Source organism: Ylistrum balloti, unplaced genomic scaffold (genome assembly GCF_031769215.1).
Source record: "Ylistrum balloti isolate Yb309-2 unplaced genomic scaffold, AGI_CSIRO_Ybal_v1 Utg369616, whole genome shotgun sequence".
Lineage (NCBI taxonomy): Eukaryota > Metazoa > Mollusca > Bivalvia > Pectinida > Pectinidae > Ylistrum > Ylistrum balloti.
The window spans coordinates 1,549,414-1,568,160 of NW_026781889.1; the positions used below are offsets into that span (position 1 = coordinate 1,549,414).

An 18,747-nucleotide genomic window follows, 5' to 3' on the forward strand; every position below is an offset into this window, starting at 1 on the left:
TACTTGTCCTCAGCTAGCTATTAGCTATAGCTATAGTAAATCACAAGATCTCTCCAATTAGCTACTAATTGTAGTAGATCTAAATCTCCTCAGCTAGCTGCTACTTATCGTAGATCAAAAAGATCTCCTCAGCTACCTACTACTTGTAGTAGATCAAAAAGATCTCCTCAGCTACCTACTACTTGTAGTAGATCAAAAAGATCTCCTCAGCTACCTACTACTGGTAGTAGATTTGAAGATCTCCTCAGCTAGCTGCTCCCTGTAACAAATCACAACATCTCACCAAGCCTTTAGTTGTATATCTTAAAGTACTCATCATAGTAGATTTAGAGATGCTCTGAGTAAATAGTTGGTATGGAAGGGGCAAATAATTCTCATCATCTGGCCACAAAAGACAATCCCGACATCAGCTAGTTACAATACATGATCCAGACATCAGTTAGTTACAACAGATGATCCTGACATCAGCTAGTTACAATACATGATCCAGACATCAACTAGTTACAACAGATGATCCAGACTTCAGCTAGTTACAATAGTTGATCCAGACATCAGCTAGTTGCAATAGATGATCCAGACATCAGCTAGTCACAACAGATGATCCAGACATCAATTAGTCACAATAGATGAACAAGACATCAGCTAGTTACAACAGATGATCCAGACATCAGCTAGTTACAATAGAGGATCCAGACATCAGCTAGTTACAATAGATGCTCCTGACATCAGCTAGTCACAACAGATGATCCAGATATCAGCTAGTTACAATAGATGATCCAGACATCAGCTAGTTACAACAGATGATCCAGACATCAGCTAGTTACAATAGTTGATCCAGACATCAGCTAGTTACAATAGAGGATCCAGACATCAGCTAGTTACAACAGATGATCCTGACATCAGCTAGTTACAATAGATGATCCCAACATCAACTAGTCACAATAGATGATCCCGACATCAACTAGTTACTATAGATGATCCAGACATCAGCTAGTTACAATAGATGCTCCTGACATCAGCTAGTCACAACAGATGATCCAGACATCAGCTAGTTACAACAGATGATCCAGACATCAGCTAGTCACAACAGATGATCCCGACATCAACTAGTTTCAACAGATGATCCTGACATCAGCAAGTTACAATAGAGGATCCAGACATCAGCAAGTTACAATAGAGGATCCCGACATCAGCTAGTTACAATAGATGATCCCGACATCAACTAGTTACAATAGATGATCCCGACAGCATCTAGTTACAATCGATGATCCAGACATCAGCTTGTCATAATAGATGAGCAAGACATCCTCTGCAATAACAACTATCAGTTCCTGTTTCTAAAATCACAAGAACTTAACTAGGAGAGAGAAGTGGAGCACTTGGCGGACATGGGAAGGAAAAGTCAAATGAATTGGGGGTGACCATACAATTTGGTTGATTGGAGAATTCTCTGTCTGGACACTGAGCAAAGTTAAACCCTGGATGAGACCCAGAGTGAATTCCGTCTTCATGACACACTGAATCTGAGCTGCCTATTGAGGATGCAGAGGAAGCAGACGTTGCTCCTGAGGATGATGGAGTCACGGAAGAATCACTGGATAAACATATCACACCTAATTCACCTTCATAGGTCTTTAACTGTCGCATGAAGTTTAGATTTGGCGAAATCACACTGCGGCGAGACTGTACGTGTTCAAACGCTACTTCGAGTCCAATTTTGGCGGTGAACATGAGGTAGGCGAGACAAATGGTTGCGGAGCGACTTATGCCGGCATGACAGTGTACCAGCACTTTTCCTGACTGCTCCTTAATTGTATCTGTAACACGAAAGAATATGGCTGAAATAATCATTATCTTTTTTTTTGTAATTTTTTAATAATTTAAAAAAAAACTACTTAAGGAAAATATAAGTCTCTTATCATATGACTGAAATAAGCATAATTCTAACAGTACATGTACCACTTTGTGATGAAACTGAAACAAAAAAAAATTCTGATGTTTGACTATTAAAAAGTTTTGCTCAAAATATTTCAAATGCAGTAATGTTTGATTTTGTGAAACTAATATTTTGTTTTAATCCTCCAATAAGCCTAGGTGACCAACACATGGTATCCTAACTAGTGTATTTTAGTGAGATTAATACATGAAAATGACATATTATTTAATGACACTTGTGTAAATCTGAATGAAGATATATATATATAGGTGGACTTATTTCCAGGCATGGGATTATTGGTGGATAAGTACAATCCACTCTCGCACACAGTACTTACCTATAAAAGTAATGCTTCTTGTAAACCATGCTGCAAGGTCTGCAGTATCATTGTCATCAATTGGAATGTTCATATAAGTAAACTTCTCCTCAAAATGGTTCCTACAGGATGTTGACACATTGATGAGAGAAGTAATTCCAAGCCTCTCCAATAGTTCAAGTTGTGATGCATGCTGGGAGTTGCCGAGATAGAGATATGGTAGAATCTCCACAGGTTCCCCCTGACAACCAAAGAGAAAAGCAATCCACGTGTTATACATAATAGAATAATAATTTCAATTTTGTCCAGAAAATGAAAAAAAAAATCAAAAAAAATAAAACAGAATAATCCCTTTGGCTGATGAAAGCGAAGGCCTTTTATATGGAGCAAAACACCATCTTTAGTTGTTGTATGAAAAATGTTGATTCAAGTATCAAAATATGTCAACCACAGGAGTTTAATATTGGAACTCTGAATTAATGCACATCCCTCCCAAAAATCGGTAGAACATGTACTACACTATTATAAGTACCTGTACAAGTGCCATCTTTGATGAAGGTGCACAAGGGTTAACACAAAGCGTCTGTCGACAAATGGCTCCCTGGATGTCACAAAGGTGAGGATAACTGGAACTGAACTCAACAAATCCACCTGTAACATGTAATACACAATTTATAATAAAATTTGTATATAAATAAATTCCAACAGTTTCTGCCCAATTTGTGTCCATCCTTCCCAACTTTATGGAAATTCCACGGGGGGGACGAGGGACAGCATTTAGCATGAGTTCAAAATTTTACGGCTCAGAATTACGTGTAAGCATTTACAGGTCTGGAATATCTCTTAATGGCTGTTTCACACATTGTCAGTATAATGTGACCAGGTGGGGTGTCCAGCTGATTGCCTTTGGCAGTATTCTTCACTATGGTAACATTATAATGTTGGTTTTAGTTCTGCACTCACTATATCACAGACACCAGGTATCTCAGCATACTACAGGGCTCTCACACCCCATTTTGAGACTGGGGCCTGGGGCCCTTAGAATTGGGAAAAATAATGGTGTTTTCGTAAATTGGGAAAAAAAGATACTTTTTTGCATTGGGAATGGGGGCGAATATCGGTCCCAAGTCTGGCAGATCGAGAGCCCTTTACCAAAAATACATGCACTCTCCTCGTATACATTAAGAGGCTGCCCTCAAGTGGCTGTTGTTGAAGTAACTGGAAAAACATTGACAGGTTTAAAAAAATGAAAAACCTTAAGCCTATTCACAAACTAAAAACCAATAAGTGATAAAATCAAAACTCAAATGAGATTATGATCACTTTATAGAAGATTTATTGTTATTTTTAATATGTCTAAAATTGGTGCCAATATTCACCAACAAGTTGTCTCCCTTTAATTGAAAATCAGTAAAATCCCATTCCATATCTTAAAATTATTCATCTTTAATTTATTCACTATTTCAGGATCTCTGACTATCAACTTGCAGCTATCATGTACAAGTACATGTATGTACACTGTAGGAAGTGACCATCCCGGTTTCCATATACATACATGAGGGTATTTGTTTTATGATACATAGTAAATAGATATTTTATATACATATGTAGTAAATACACTGTGGTTAATGACTGTGGTTTAACCACTCCTATTTGAGAATTGCAAACTGAAATTAATGATGTATATATTCTACTTAGATTACAACCCAGTTGAGAATTATTATACATGTTCCCAGATACAAGTTTATTTTAGCTACCAATGTTTCCCATAATTTTTACACCATTTCAATACAAATTGATATCAATATTTCATTAACAGTTTTGAACTTGCAATATTTATATATTTCTAATAAATTTTTATAAAAACTTTTGACAAGAGAGATTTTACAAAGTTTAATACACATAAATATTACTACAATTTGGAAGTTTTCTTAAATGAAATTATATGAAGGCATGTTTTATTTTTATGTATATTTCAAATGACAATGAAAATATACAGTGTAGAGATTTAATAAATAATGGGCGATCCAACACTCCTAATGTAAGAATTTGCGGTAGTGTCTTCGGTTGGATCCTTAGGATTCAATAGAGTTCCTTACTAATAAAACATAATCAAAATAAAAAGGAATCTCAACAACACGAAGAGGACGATGACGGTCGCATAGCGGCCGAAACATGTAGACAGCTTTACAAAAAGTCTTCGTGTTGTTGAGATTCCTTTTGGTTTTATTATAGTGTAGAGATTTGTATGTTATCAAATATAGTCCGGATCAGTTTTTTCCACCTTACTACCGTAACTACATATATTTGAAGAAGTCCTGATCATTTTACATATGACTGTAATATTTCTTCTTACTGATTAGTCAAAACACTTTGCATTGGTCTAAATATATTGTAATGTTACACTGAAATCAGCAGAATCCATACACTTGAGGTGAATGTCACAGTTCAGGACCCTATCAGACATATCACAGGTGAATATAATGATCAAAAAACCTTTGTTACAATTTCTGACCAATCAGAAGATCACATTGTTGTCATATGATAAAACTACCTGTTTTCATGTGAATATGAGGATTTACTTACCCAAGTAGGGTAATGAATGCTAACATTTACCTGACAACAGGTCAATAATATATCAAAATTACACTAAAGGTCAGTGAATAGGGTAGCTTAATTATTACAGGGTTATGAAAACACTTGTAAGGCAGTATTTTCCTACAAATGACAATAGATACAGATGGGGGTATTACTTACCAGGCATGGGCTTATTTCCAGTTAAATACAGTAAGTACCAGAACACCCTTCCCTTTCAATTAATTCCTATGTGAAGTATATAATTAATCAAAAACAGACGGAGGACACATATTGCAAAGACATCTGAGTGCATTTCCACCCTCCCTATAACAAAGTTGTTTCTAATAGCAGATCTCCTTTGAACTTAAGCTGGCAGAATGCCATCTTGCAATTGGCTCCCTTTCTTGTTTTGGTGAATGAAATGTACATGTTTTATTATGAACACACAGACATAACCATTTCCAGTGCACAATATTGGTACAGGGAACCTCTGATGAAAATTATGTATATCCAGAGTTTCTGATTTCTACTCAAACTTGTCTCAAATTGGAGGACAACCACAGCTCTACAGGGAAGTCTATAACATGATACATAGTACAAAGACACTGGATCCGGAGTTTACAGCAATCCGTAACCTGAGGGGTTGTCCTATCTGTAACCTGTGGGGTTGTCCTATATGTAACCTGTGGGGTTGTCCTATCTGTAACTTGAGGGATTGTCCTATCTGTAACATGTTGGATTGTCCTATCTGTAATATGTGGGGGTGTCATATCTGTAACATGTGGTGTTGTCCTATCTGTAACATGTGGAGTTGTCCTATCTGTAACCTGTGGTGTTGTCCTATCCTTAACTGTGGGGTTGTCCTATCTGTAATCTGAGGGGTTGTCCTATCTGTAACCTGTGGGGTTGTCCTATCTGTAACCTGAGGGGTTGTCCTATCTGTAACCTGTTGGTTGACCTATCTGTAACCTGTGGGGCTTTCCTATCTGTAAGATGAGGTGTTGTCCTATCTGGGGGGGGGGGGGGGGGTTGTTATATCTGTAACCTGTTGGGTTGTCCTATCTGTAACCTGTGGGGTTGTCCTATCTGTAACCTGAGGGATTGTCCTATCTGTAACATGTGGGGTTGTCCTATCTGTAACCTGTTGGGTTGTCCTATCTGTAATATGTGGGATTGTCCTATCTGTAACATGTGGGGTTGTCCTATCTGTAACTTGAGGGATTGTCCTATCTGTAACCTGTGAGGTTGTCCTATTTGTAACCTGTGGGGTTGTCCTATCTGTAACCTGAGGGGTTGTCCTATCTGTAACATGTGGGGTTGTAGTATTTGTAACCTGTGGGGTTGTCCTATCTGTAACATGTGGGGTTGTCCTATCTGTATCCTGTTGGGTTGTCCTAGCTGTAACTTGAGGGATTGTCCTATCTGTAAAATGTGGGGTTGTCCTATCTGTAACCTTAGGGGTTGTCCTATTTGTAACCTGTTGGGTTGTCCTATCTGTAACCTGAGGGGTTGTCCTATCTGCAACCTGTTGTGTTGTCCTATTTGTAACTTGATTGTCCTATCTGTAATATGTGGGGTTATCCTATCTGTAACATATGGGGTTGTCCCATCTGTAACTTGAGGGATTGTCCTATTTGTAACCTGTGGGGTTGTCCTATCTGTAACCTGTAAGGTTGTCCTATCTGTAACTTGAGGGGTTGTCCTATCTGTAACTTGAGGGTTTGTCCTATCTGTAACTTGAGGGATTGTCCTATCTGTAACCTGTGGGGTTGTCCTATCTGTAACTTGAGGGAATGTCCTATATGTAACTTGTGGAGTTTTCCGATGGTTGAGTAGCACAATGGTAATGCACTCGCATTTCAGGTATAGGCTACATTGCTTCCATTCCCTATACAAAGGTTGAAAGGAATGAGGGTCTAACCACATGGTTTTCACCTGGTTTATATACTCTTGTTTTTCTTTCAAGAACAAACCCCATATTAATCCCATGCATGGTAATGAAATGCCCATCCAGATAGACTATACATTTATATATGTATGTGTAATTGCTATTCAGTAAAATCATAATTACTTGCCAATTGGTTTTATTGATACAAAGGTTTCTTCGGTGTAAATGGAAATTTGTGTATGGTAAATTTTTATCTAGTATATGGAAGGCTATGTAGTAGTCATAAAAGTTTTAAAGAAAACGACAATAAAATGAGCATTGGGTGATATAGGGATACAGAGAGGTTTGGATGATGTAGGATACAGAGAGAGGATTATATGATGTTCAGATACAGAGTTTGATAATGTGTTAAACTACAGAGAGAGGATTGGATGATGTAGGGTGAAAGAGAGAGGTTTGGGTGTTGTAAGGATACAGAGAGAGGATTACATGATGTAGGGATACAGAGAGAGGTTTGGATGATGTAGGGATACAGAGAGAGGTTTGGATGATGTAGGATACAGAGAGAGGTTTGGATGATGTAGGGATACAGAGAGAGGTTTGGATGGTGTAGGGATACAGAGAGAGGTTTGGATGATGTAGAGATACAGAGATGTTTGGGTGATGTAGGGTTACAGAGAGAGGATTACATGATGTAGGGTGACAGAGAGAGGTTTGGATGATGTAGGGTGACAGAGAGAGGTTTGGATGATGTAGGGATACAGAGAGAGGTTTGGATGATGTAGAGATACAGAGATGTTTGGGTGATGTAGGGTTACAGAGAGAGGTTTGGATGATGTAGGGATACAGAGAGAGGTTTGGATGATGTAGAGATACAGAGATGTTTGGGTGATGTAGGGTTACAGAGAGAGGATTACATGATGTAGGGATACAGAGAGAGGTTTGGATGATGTAGGAATACAGAGAGAGGTTTGGATGGTGTAGGGTTACAGAGAGAGGTTTGGATGGTGTAGGGTTACAGAGAGAGGTTTGGATGATGTAGGGATAAAGAGAGAGGTTTGGATGATGTAGGGTGACAGAGAGAGGTTTGGATGATGTAGGGTGACAGAGAGAGGTTTGGATGTAGGGTGAGAGAGAGAGGTTTGGATGATGTAGGGTGAGAGAGAGAGGTTTGGATGATGTAGGGATACAGAGATGTTTGGGTGATGTAGGGTTACAGAGAGAGGATTACATGATGTAGGGATACAGAGAGAGGTTTGGATGATGTAGAGATACAGAGATGTTTGGGTGATGTAGGGTTACAGAGAGAGGATTACATGATGTAGGGATACAGAGAGAGGTTTGGATGATGTAGAGATACAGAGAGAGAGGTTACAGAGAGAGGATTACATGATGTAGGGATACAGAGAGAGGTTTGGATGATGTAGGAATACAGAGAGAGGTTTGGATGATGTAGGGATACAGAGAGAGGTTTGGATGGTGTAGGGTTACAGAGAGAGGTTTGGATGGTGTAGGGTTACAGAGAGAGGTTTGGATGATGTAGGGATAAAGAGAGAGGTTTGGATGATGTAGGGATACAGAGAGAGGTTTGGATGATGTAGGGTGACAGAGAGAGGTTTGGATGATGTAGGGTGAGAGAGAGAGGTTTGGATGATGTAGGGTGAGAGAGAGAGGTTTGGATGATGTAGGGATACAGAGAGAGGTTTGGATGATGTAGGGATACAGAGAGAGGTTTGGGTGATGTAGGGATACAGAGAGAGGTTTGGATGATGTAGGAATACAAAGAGAGGTTTGGATGATGTAGGGATACAGAGAGAGGATTACATGGTGTAGGGTGAGAGAGAGAGGTTTGGATGATGTAGGGATACAGAGAGAGGTTTGGATGATGTAGGGATACAGAGAGAGGATTACATGGTGTAGGGTGAGAGAGAGGTTTGGGTGATGTAGGGATACAGAGAGAGGTTTGGATGATGTAGGGATACAGAGAGAGGTTTGGATGATGTAGGGATACAGAGAGAGGTTTGGGTGATGTAGGGATACAGAGAGAGGTTTGGGTGATGTAGGAATACAGAGAGAGGTTTGGATGATGTAGGAATACAAAGAGAGGTTTGGATGATGTAGGGATACAGAGAGAGGATTACATGGTGTAGGGTGAGAGAGAGAGGTTTGGATGATGTAGGGATACAGAGAGAGGTTTGGATGATGTAGGGATACAGAGAGAGGATTACATGGTGTAGGGTGAGAGAGAGGTTTGGGTGATGTAGGGATACAGAGAGAGGTTTGGATGATGTAGGGATACAGAGAGAGGTTTGGATGATGTAGGGATACAGAGAGAGGTTTGGGTGATGTAGGGATACAGAGAGAGGTTTGGATGATGTAGGAATACAGAGAGAGGTTTGGATGATGTAGGGATACAGAGAGAGGATTACATGATGTAGGGATACAGAGAGAGGTTTGGATGATGTAGGGATACAGAGAGAGGTTTGGATGATGTAGGGATACAGAGAGAGGTTTGGGTGATGTAGGGATACAGAGAGAGGTTTGGATGATGTAGGGATACAGAGAGAGGTTTGGATGGTGTAGGGTTACAGAGAGAGGTTTGGATGGTGTAGGGATACAGAGAGAGGTTTGGATGGTGTAGGGTTACAGAGAGAGGTTTGGATGATGTAGAGGATACAGAGATGTTTGGGTGATGTAGGGTTACAGAGAGAGGTTTGGATGATGTAGGGTGACAGAGAGAGGATTGGATGATGTAGGGATACAGAGAGAGGTTTGGATGATGTAGAGGATACAGAGATGTTTGGGTGATGTAGGGATACAGAGAGAGGATTACATGATGTAGGGTGACAGAGAGAGGATTACATGATGTAGGGATACAGAGAGATTATATGATGTTCATATACAGAGTTTGATAATGTGTTAAAATACAAAGAGGATTGGATGATTTTGGGATAAAGAAAGAGAATTCTTTCTTTTTAGATGTTCAAGCATAGGATTAAGTTTGGTTGAAATAATGAGAGTTGACATGGTAATGTTATCTATAGATATGATTTCTGCTTGACTTCGCTGGTATTACAAGTGTACACTCCAGTTAATTTGTATTGCATATAGTTATTGTACAAATTATTCTGTATAACTGAGATTGTATAATGTAAGTGATGCTTCTATATATAGATATCATAATTTTACATCATGTGACAATTAACTTTCCTTTAGTGTACAGTATCTTGTTTTCCTTTAGTGTCTACGGTCTTTGTTCATTCACACATTCCAATATTATAATCCGTCACTAATGTATCGGAGCATTTTATTTCCGGCACAAGTGCAATAAAATGGCCGAACGGGGTCACGTTCAAATCTTAAAAGAAACATCAGAATGTAGTTAATTTCTTTACGTACGCTAGATCAGACTAGATTTATCTATTTAATCATTTATGTATACCTTGAATGTAGACTGCTCGACAATTCTCCACTTGTTGTCGAAGACTTTTGAGGACGGAATATAAATTCGAGTCTTTGGAAGACAGTGTCAGATCTGTTGTGTCGTTGTCATAAACAACTATCGTGCTAAACTGTCCGGCTTTCAACATTTCTCTTTTTTCTGAACATGGTACAATATTCTCCAAAGCCACAAAGCCTCCCGACCTCCTCTTAAGAATTGGGGGACAGTGCACATTTAATGAGTGTCTTATGTGCCCATCGTTGAACGCCATGAACGGACGACAGTCTAACATCAGAACACATTCCCGACAGCTTCCCCTGTCTTCTAACCATTCTGAGACCTCGGTACATGTAACACCACTAGCAAGGTTCACTTCCATCTTGAAAATAACCCTTTAAATGGCGTATATCGTGACAGTTTCCCTCGAGTATCGCATGCATTTACCCTGTCTAATCAATGAAATACTTCCGGACTATCACGTGATCACGCTCATTCACAAAAAACCTTCTCACTACTTTTACTACATGCGCTGAAAAATTAGCACATTGAGACCCGGCCGTTAAGAGTAGAAGCGCTTTTAGTTACGCACAGCCTGGAATAAAAGGAGTTCTTGTAATAGTGTTTGGAAGGATTCACTCAAATTTTGTGTTTAAAAGATGTAATATTTACCCATATCACTACGCTTCTGTTTACTGGTGACGTCAGAAGGTTGGGATGGTTGTGGCAAAAATAGACCCATTGATAATTTGCTTAGTAGCCACGCCTCCAACATACACATAGTAACCATACATGGGTATTATTTTCATCGCTTCGATGCACTCGAGTGAATGATTTGACATGACAAATTGCAGTCTGACAGCCCTAACTGTCTACATTGTCGTATGAGTATTCACCGAAATTGGGTGAATCTATTTTTGGATTTGTCATTAAAATGGATCAAGTTTTGACTAGTTTGTTGTCACTTAGGTCAAATATACATTTTCATGTTACTCATTGTGTGTTCATGAAGAATTCCTAAAACTAGTGTGAAGGCGGATGACTAATTACTTCAATATTAATCCCACACCCGAGTTAGAGTTACTGGGGATTCTATATATATTATATATAGATTACATATATATATAGGCCTAGGTCGATCGTGTTTGTTAAATAATATTACAAAAGACGTGATATAGTATGTCCTGTTTAAGACATATACATGTGTGTCGGCAAGCATTATTATAGAGCTGATGTATAACAGAAACTATTTACACATGGGACACCTACATACAATATTAATATTGGCACATAAAGACAATAATGATAAATCGCACAACTTTTACAAAGATCAGCTAGGCATACTCAGATTTCGCGAAAAAACAACAACTGCAGTTTCGTTTTTTCCCCTTAGTGTAAATACAACGGACTTTATATTCTGAGTCCTTAAGAATACATTTGTGAATAATGTCGGGTTCGGATTGTCCGTATTTTTCTTACGTTTTCTATAACCATATCGGTTTTGAGTTAATGGACGTTCATCAATTTCAGACATCCAGACTGCCATAAAAAGAACATGTCGATAAAACGTCACTCACGGACTCCAGATTGATTTAAAAAGGCCGATGGAACTTGCATCAGCCTTCGAAGCACTCTAGATCGACCGATAGAACGTCGGTCATTGACTTCAGACTGACCGATAGAACGTCAGTTATCGACTCCAGACTGACCGATAGAACGTCTGTCATCGACTCCAGATCGACCGATAGAACGTCGGTCATCGACTCCAGACTGAACGATAGAACGTCAGTCATCGACTCCAGACTGACCGATAGAACGTCAGTCATCGACTCAAGACTGAACGATAGAACGTCAGTCATCGACTCCAGACCGACCAATAGAACGTCAGTCATCGAATCCAGACTGAGAACGTCAGTCATCGACTCCAGACCGACCGAAAGAACGTCAGTCATCGACTCCAGACTGACCGATAGAACGTCAGTCATCGACTCCAGACCGACTAAAAAACGTTGGTCATCGACTCCAGACTGACCGATAGAACGTCAGTCATCGACTCCAGACTGACCGATAGAACGTCAGTCATCGACTCCAGACCGACTAAAAAACGTCAGTCATCGACTCCAGACTGAACGATAGAGCGTCAGTCATCGACTCCAGATTGACAGAACGTCAGTCATCCACTCCAGACTGACAGAACGTCAGTCATCGACTCCAGACTAAGAACGTCAGTCATCGACTCCAGACCGACAAAAAACGTTGGTCATCGACTCCAGACTGAACGATAGAACGTCAGTCATCGACTCCAGACTGACCGATAGAACGTCAGTCATCGACTCCAGAGTGACCGATAGAACGTCAGTCATCGACTCCAGATTGACCGATAGAACGTCAGTCATCGACTCCAGACTGAGAACGTCAGTTATCGACTCCAGAGTGACAGATAGAACGTCAGTCATCGACTCCAGATCGACCGACAGAACGTCAGTCATCGACTCCAGACTGACCGATAGAACGTCAGTCATCGACTCTAGACTGACCGATAGAACGTCAGTCATCGACTCCAGACTAACCGATAGAACGTCAGTCATCGACTCCAGACTGACCGATAGAACTTCAGTCATCGACTCCAGACTGACCGATAGAACTTAAGTCATCGAATCCAGATCGACCGAAAGAACGTCGGTCATCGACTCCAGACTGAGAACTTCAGTCATCGAATCCAGATCGACCGATAGAAAGTCAGTCATCGACTCCAGACTGAACGATAGGACGTCAGTCATCGACTCCAGACTGAGAACGTCAGTCATCGACTCCAGACTGACCGATAGAACGTCAGTCATCGACTCCAGACTGACCGATAGAACATTGGTCGATTCCACTACAGACCGACAGGTAGAACGTTGGTCATCGACTCCAGATCGAAATATAGAACATCAGTCATCGATTACAGGCCAATAAAGTAGTCTAAAGAACATTAGAATCATTCGGATAACATTTTGACAAGTGGATTAAGATGTAAGTATACCGAAGATAATATACCATATAAGGATAACTTGTCCTCACATATTATCGAAAGGGAGACACAAACATTGACAAATTAAAGAATAGTAGACTCTGTTTTAGAAAGATTCAAGTGTGGACTTGATATTGTAAAAATATTGCTCCTCTTTTAAACGCCAACATTACAACCTACACGGACTTCAAGGCTATATCTAAGTCAGTGGTTTGATTACATAGGTAAAACAAGAACTATTATTAAAACACACATTAGAAAGTAACCGATTAAGTAAAAAATTAATATACATAGACCAAGTTGTCTATATGATGATGTTCCATTGTTTGAAAAACGCTATGAAGGACCAATAGACATTATGTTTACATCTAATTACTGGTTGATCATTGAATTTTTCATCCTTTAAATTAAGAATATTAACAGTCATAACGCACAGAATAAGTTATATATATATATTTTTTGTACATAAAAGACATCTCTTTGTGAAAGGGAGACAATTCAGTTATGGATGATAAACACTAGATATAAATATGATTCTTACAAACAAATAGACCTTAATTATTATCTAGAGTACCCGGGAACTAGTGCCTTCTCTATTGTAGGACATGTACCTTTTCCACAATATTCATACCTAGGGGCAAGTGCCTGTTCTACCATAACCAAGGGACACGTGCCCGTACTACCATATACCCAGGAACACATGACTTTTCTATCCTATGCCCAATGACACGTGACTGTATGTAACATGATAGCTAGAGTGTCTGCTTACTTACCTCCGATGGTGCGGGGGTCTTTTTCACAGGAATCTGAACACGGTTCGGTCTGGCTGTGTCCTTGGGCAAGTCACTTTACCTCTAATTGCTGTGGATGAAATGCTACGGTCCTCCCGTATGTTACTCAGTAAGGTAGCCTTCAAAATGGCCATGGCTGTTCAAGGAGTGATGAACCCAACAGCCAAACAATCTACTATATTCTCCAAATTTTTTATTGAACTTGACAATACATCTCATCGATGCAATAACAAATTACAGGACAATGTACAGCAAAAATCCAGCACAAGCTGGAAGAGAGAATCAACCATGTATTTACAAGTTCAATGCATTTTGTTATATTATAATGTCATATTTAAAGACTGCATATCATACTAGTTAGATACACGCTCAGGATAATTTATTCACTGATGTTGCCGGATGATTATAATTTAACTGATTTATGAACAGTTTATTATTTTCACAACAATGCGATTTGGTACAAAGAATATGAAAACTTCCCGTATATTTGTCACATAAATACCGTTTACCTGTTGTTTTGTAAAATATCGGGGCATAGAAAGCATCTTGTATCGTTATTAGTCTATAAAATTCAGTAAAATTAACGAAAGCACGTACACAAATTTATTCTGATAATGAGCAGTGACCCGTGAATTTCAATGTGCAGTGATAAAAGCGGGAAAGTTATATAAATTCAGATTCAGATTCTTTATTAGCCGCTAGCCTTACGACTCATAGGCACAAAAAAGTACATATATAATATATACATGTAGCATACTCTCAAACGCACGACCACATCCACACTCACCCTTACACACACACACGTCCACACACACACACACACACACCCACACACACACACACACACACACACACACACACACACACACACACACACACACACACACACACACACACACACACACACACACACACACACACACACACACACACACACACACACACACACACACACACACACACACACACACACACACACACACACACACACACACACACACACACACACACACACACACACACACATATTCGGGAGAGCTGAACACATAACATATACAACTCCGAGGTCTTTAGCAACGGCCCGTGCACTTTTTCCAGTCTCAAGCATCGAAAGTGCATTGTAGCGCTCTTCAAGAATTAAAGTTTTTCGTTTGCAGCTCATATTTCGAAGTGATTTGCCACAATAGTGATAATATGCCTGTATTGTGTATACCAGTGACGTAAATGAAATCAAACTCAATATAAAATGCATGATGAACGTGACTCGCAGTCAAGAAAGCTTGTCAAATGACTTGTGGTCAAAACGGCCGTTTAAACGAGGTTCGATCGCGAATTTTGGGACGAAAAGGATGTTATGCCATGTTAGACTGTGTATACAAATATGATCCTCGAAAAAAAGGTTGGCAGTATTAGAGATTTTGGCGTTGTTTTTTTGTAGCATAAAACAAATATTTTCCCAAATTACAGAGATCCTTGACATTATTTACACTCAAAATTTTGATTAATTTGAAAACACTTGGACGCCTGTGGTTAAACTTTTTTTTAATATTTTCTCCTTAATTCTTCATAAAATGGACATTTTAAAATAAAATGAAATTCATCTTCTATATCTTCTCCAATAAATCTGATGCACAATCTATTTCTTCTTCCAATATTTCTACAATGTCCATTTTCTATATTAAGATTATGTGCGGATAGTCTAAACTTTGTAATTAAACGTGTGTATTTCGTTTCAATTGGCTTACATAAATAACATTGCAAATTAAAATTATCAGTAAGGTATTGGTATAAATATCCTTTAGAAGAGTTTATGATTCTACTTAATATTTCTTGTTTATTTACATCTGATACCCTCTGTTTTATTTTATTATATGCAACACTAGCATATTAGAGGTATCGGAAGGGGCGATTTCGTGATTTTCATGCCTAATGAAATTTAGAAATTGTTAGGAAGTTAACATGTGATAATTATACAAACTAATCTTAAAAATGTTGCAGAGGGATGACTGTCCATTCAAGTCTCACAAAGGTAAGAAACGTATCAATGAGCAATCTGATTTAGTATCTTTATATTTTTAATATATTAAGATTTATCTTCAAAATGATCCTTATATGTCTCCTTATTATCAATTTACAAACTATATTCAAGTTCCGTGACGCCTTCCGTTACCTGACATCGTCTCATCGACGAACGTCAGTGTCCTTGCGACCTGCCTTGTCCACCTGTTGACATTCCTTTGATGTACACCTTGACACAGGGATAAAGGTGTGTTTTGGGTCTGTCGTCGTGACACAGGTGCGTTTATTTGTATTTACCTGTACACAAATTTCACACCTATGTAATGGAGTAGATGGAGATGATTTAATTAACGAACCCGCGTAAGATGCCTCAGTCTTACTTGTGTATAGTGGAGAAAAAAATGACATCTCGTTATTCATTTATATTTTCGAGATAATTATGGAAATATTTTATCGAAGTCCGTGACATAATTTAGCATCTTATACATAAAAACTGGTGAATAAAACCAAATGTGTATACGTAAATGTCGGTACTTTGCTTTTTATTTGAATTGCCAACCTAACATAAAGAATGCACAATTTGTCGTTACAATATATGTAAAATACGCCATACACATCTTATCATTGATTGAAAAAAAAACTGACGACCACCATCGCTGAAGTTGTTTTGTAAATATTTTGCATTGATACAATCTGTATTTATAATATTGCAACAACGATTGTACAAAAGACACAGAAGTGAAAAGCACATTTTAATGACTAAGAGTTATAGATACAATAGAACCAAACAACGAATTAAACGGCATCACAAAACTGTTTCGTCCTTCTAGGAAATTCTAACACGACGTATAACTGTTCAACGAAGTACTATCCATAGAATATTGCTTCTCCAATGGTTGAATATATAAAATGGCTGCAAAATGTGTTTTCATATAAAATAAAGAAAAATATTTTTTTAGGTTTAGAAAAATATTTATTTCCTCAGTAATTAATTTAAAGGAGACTGCCAGGGTTGAGGAGCCTTGGGATCAGTCCCTGAACAGCTGAACGCCATCACGCAGGAGGACTGTCATTCAACATACTGAAGACACGTTTAGCTATATTATGATAAAATAAATATTCTGGTAAACCTAATATAAATAGACAGACAAACCAATAAAACTACTTACATAAACAACAAAGCTGGGTAAACAAACAAGACAAACACACAAATAGGACAGACAAATGGACAGTGACCAGACAAGAGATAATAAACAGAGAGCCAAGACATAAGACAAACAATGTAACAAAGTACAGTGCGGTAAGAAACATGATACTTATCAATTTTATTGGTTGTTGAGAAGGGACATAAATATTTCTGTTATTATTATTTAGTAATGATCTTTTGAAAAAAGGGTCAGGTGTCACAATTAGACTTTAATAAAGCTGACCATTCTCTCCAAAGGGTTTTAAATTTCTCAGCTTCATGTTGATCTTCTGATATGCGCTTTTGTACTTTACATGTTTCCCTAGTTTCATTAAGAAGTGCTAATATAGATAGGCTGTTTTTAAGACACTTTGTTTTAAATATATAATATTTAATGATTAAACTTATCACATCGACTGTAGCCTTTGATTTATCATTGCTTAAAAATCCAAAGATGAAAGATTTCTTATCTAATACAAAGTTAGTATGAAAAATCTGAGACAATCTCTCAAAGTTGTGTAGCAATCTTCTCACTTCTTGACAATCCCACAAGATGTGTTCAATTGTTTCTCTGTCTGTTTTACATAATGAACAGAAAGAATTATCAGTTAATCCCATCTTAAATAACATTGAATTGGTTATCAAGATGTGGTGATTAATTTTATATTGAAGCCATTGAAATTTAGTATTTTAGTAACTTTGAAAGAAAGGATATAAATTTGTTTCAATGTGTCATCATTGATATTGTAGTTAATCCATTTTAATTTACCAGTTGGTATGACATTATTTTTACATAAAACATTATACACGTCTCTAGCTCCCTTCTTGCTTTTTAGAATAACTTCTAAACTTAATGGAATATATGGGTATTTTATTGATACGTGTTCATTATTTTGTTGATGTTTGTGTAGTGCTTTTGTTATTACTGATGCTATGCCATGATATTTTAGAAAGTTGCACCTAATGTCACCATTATCACCAATTATATCATTAATAATCCTCACTTCAAAATATTCATAATTGTTAATAATGCTAGACTGAATTACTTTCAATCATGCTTTTAGTACGTCTTTCCGTAATAAATTGTTAGTTCTCTTCATATTGTCATCAATAAAACCACTTCCACAATTATCAAGTGTATTACCATTTAATTTAGCATAAAGAATATTTCTCCACTTGCCTTTTCCGAGATGTAATCTACGAATCCACAGATTTATGTGAGTTTATAAAGGAAATAATATTCATCTTTTTTAACTCTCCATCTAAATATTCCTTTATAACGATGCCTCGTTTAACCTTATCAACTTTACTATTCCATAGGAAATGGTATAATTCTGTATTAAGAGTCTTGATGAAGGTTTCATCAAGATTTGGAAGTGAGAGATAAAGATGATTTAGTTGAGAGATGACCAAAGTCTTAATTACTGTTAGTCTTCCAATAGGAGTAAGTAGTCTTCTACTCCACATTTTAAGTACACTTTTAATTTTCACTAGTTTTTTTTTTCATAGTTTAATTTTGTTATTTTATGCAAATCAACATCGAAATCTATCCCTAAAACTGAGAATTTGGTATTTCCCAATT

At 37.9% G+C, this 18,747-nt stretch overlaps 1 protein-coding gene across 1 annotated transcript; it reads right to left on the reverse strand.

The window, feature by feature from the left end:
- Positions 1-1,353: 1,353 nt before the first annotated feature.
- On the reverse strand, positions 1,354-10,595 carry LOC132548693 (dual specificity protein phosphatase 1-B-like). Its single transcript, XM_060212576.1, is given in 4 exon segments — positions 1,354-1,817; positions 2,274-2,493; positions 2,785-2,903; positions 10,160-10,595. Coding segments are annotated over 4 exon segments (1,239 nt in total).
- Between the last annotated feature and the right edge of the window lie 8,152 nt (positions 10,596-18,747).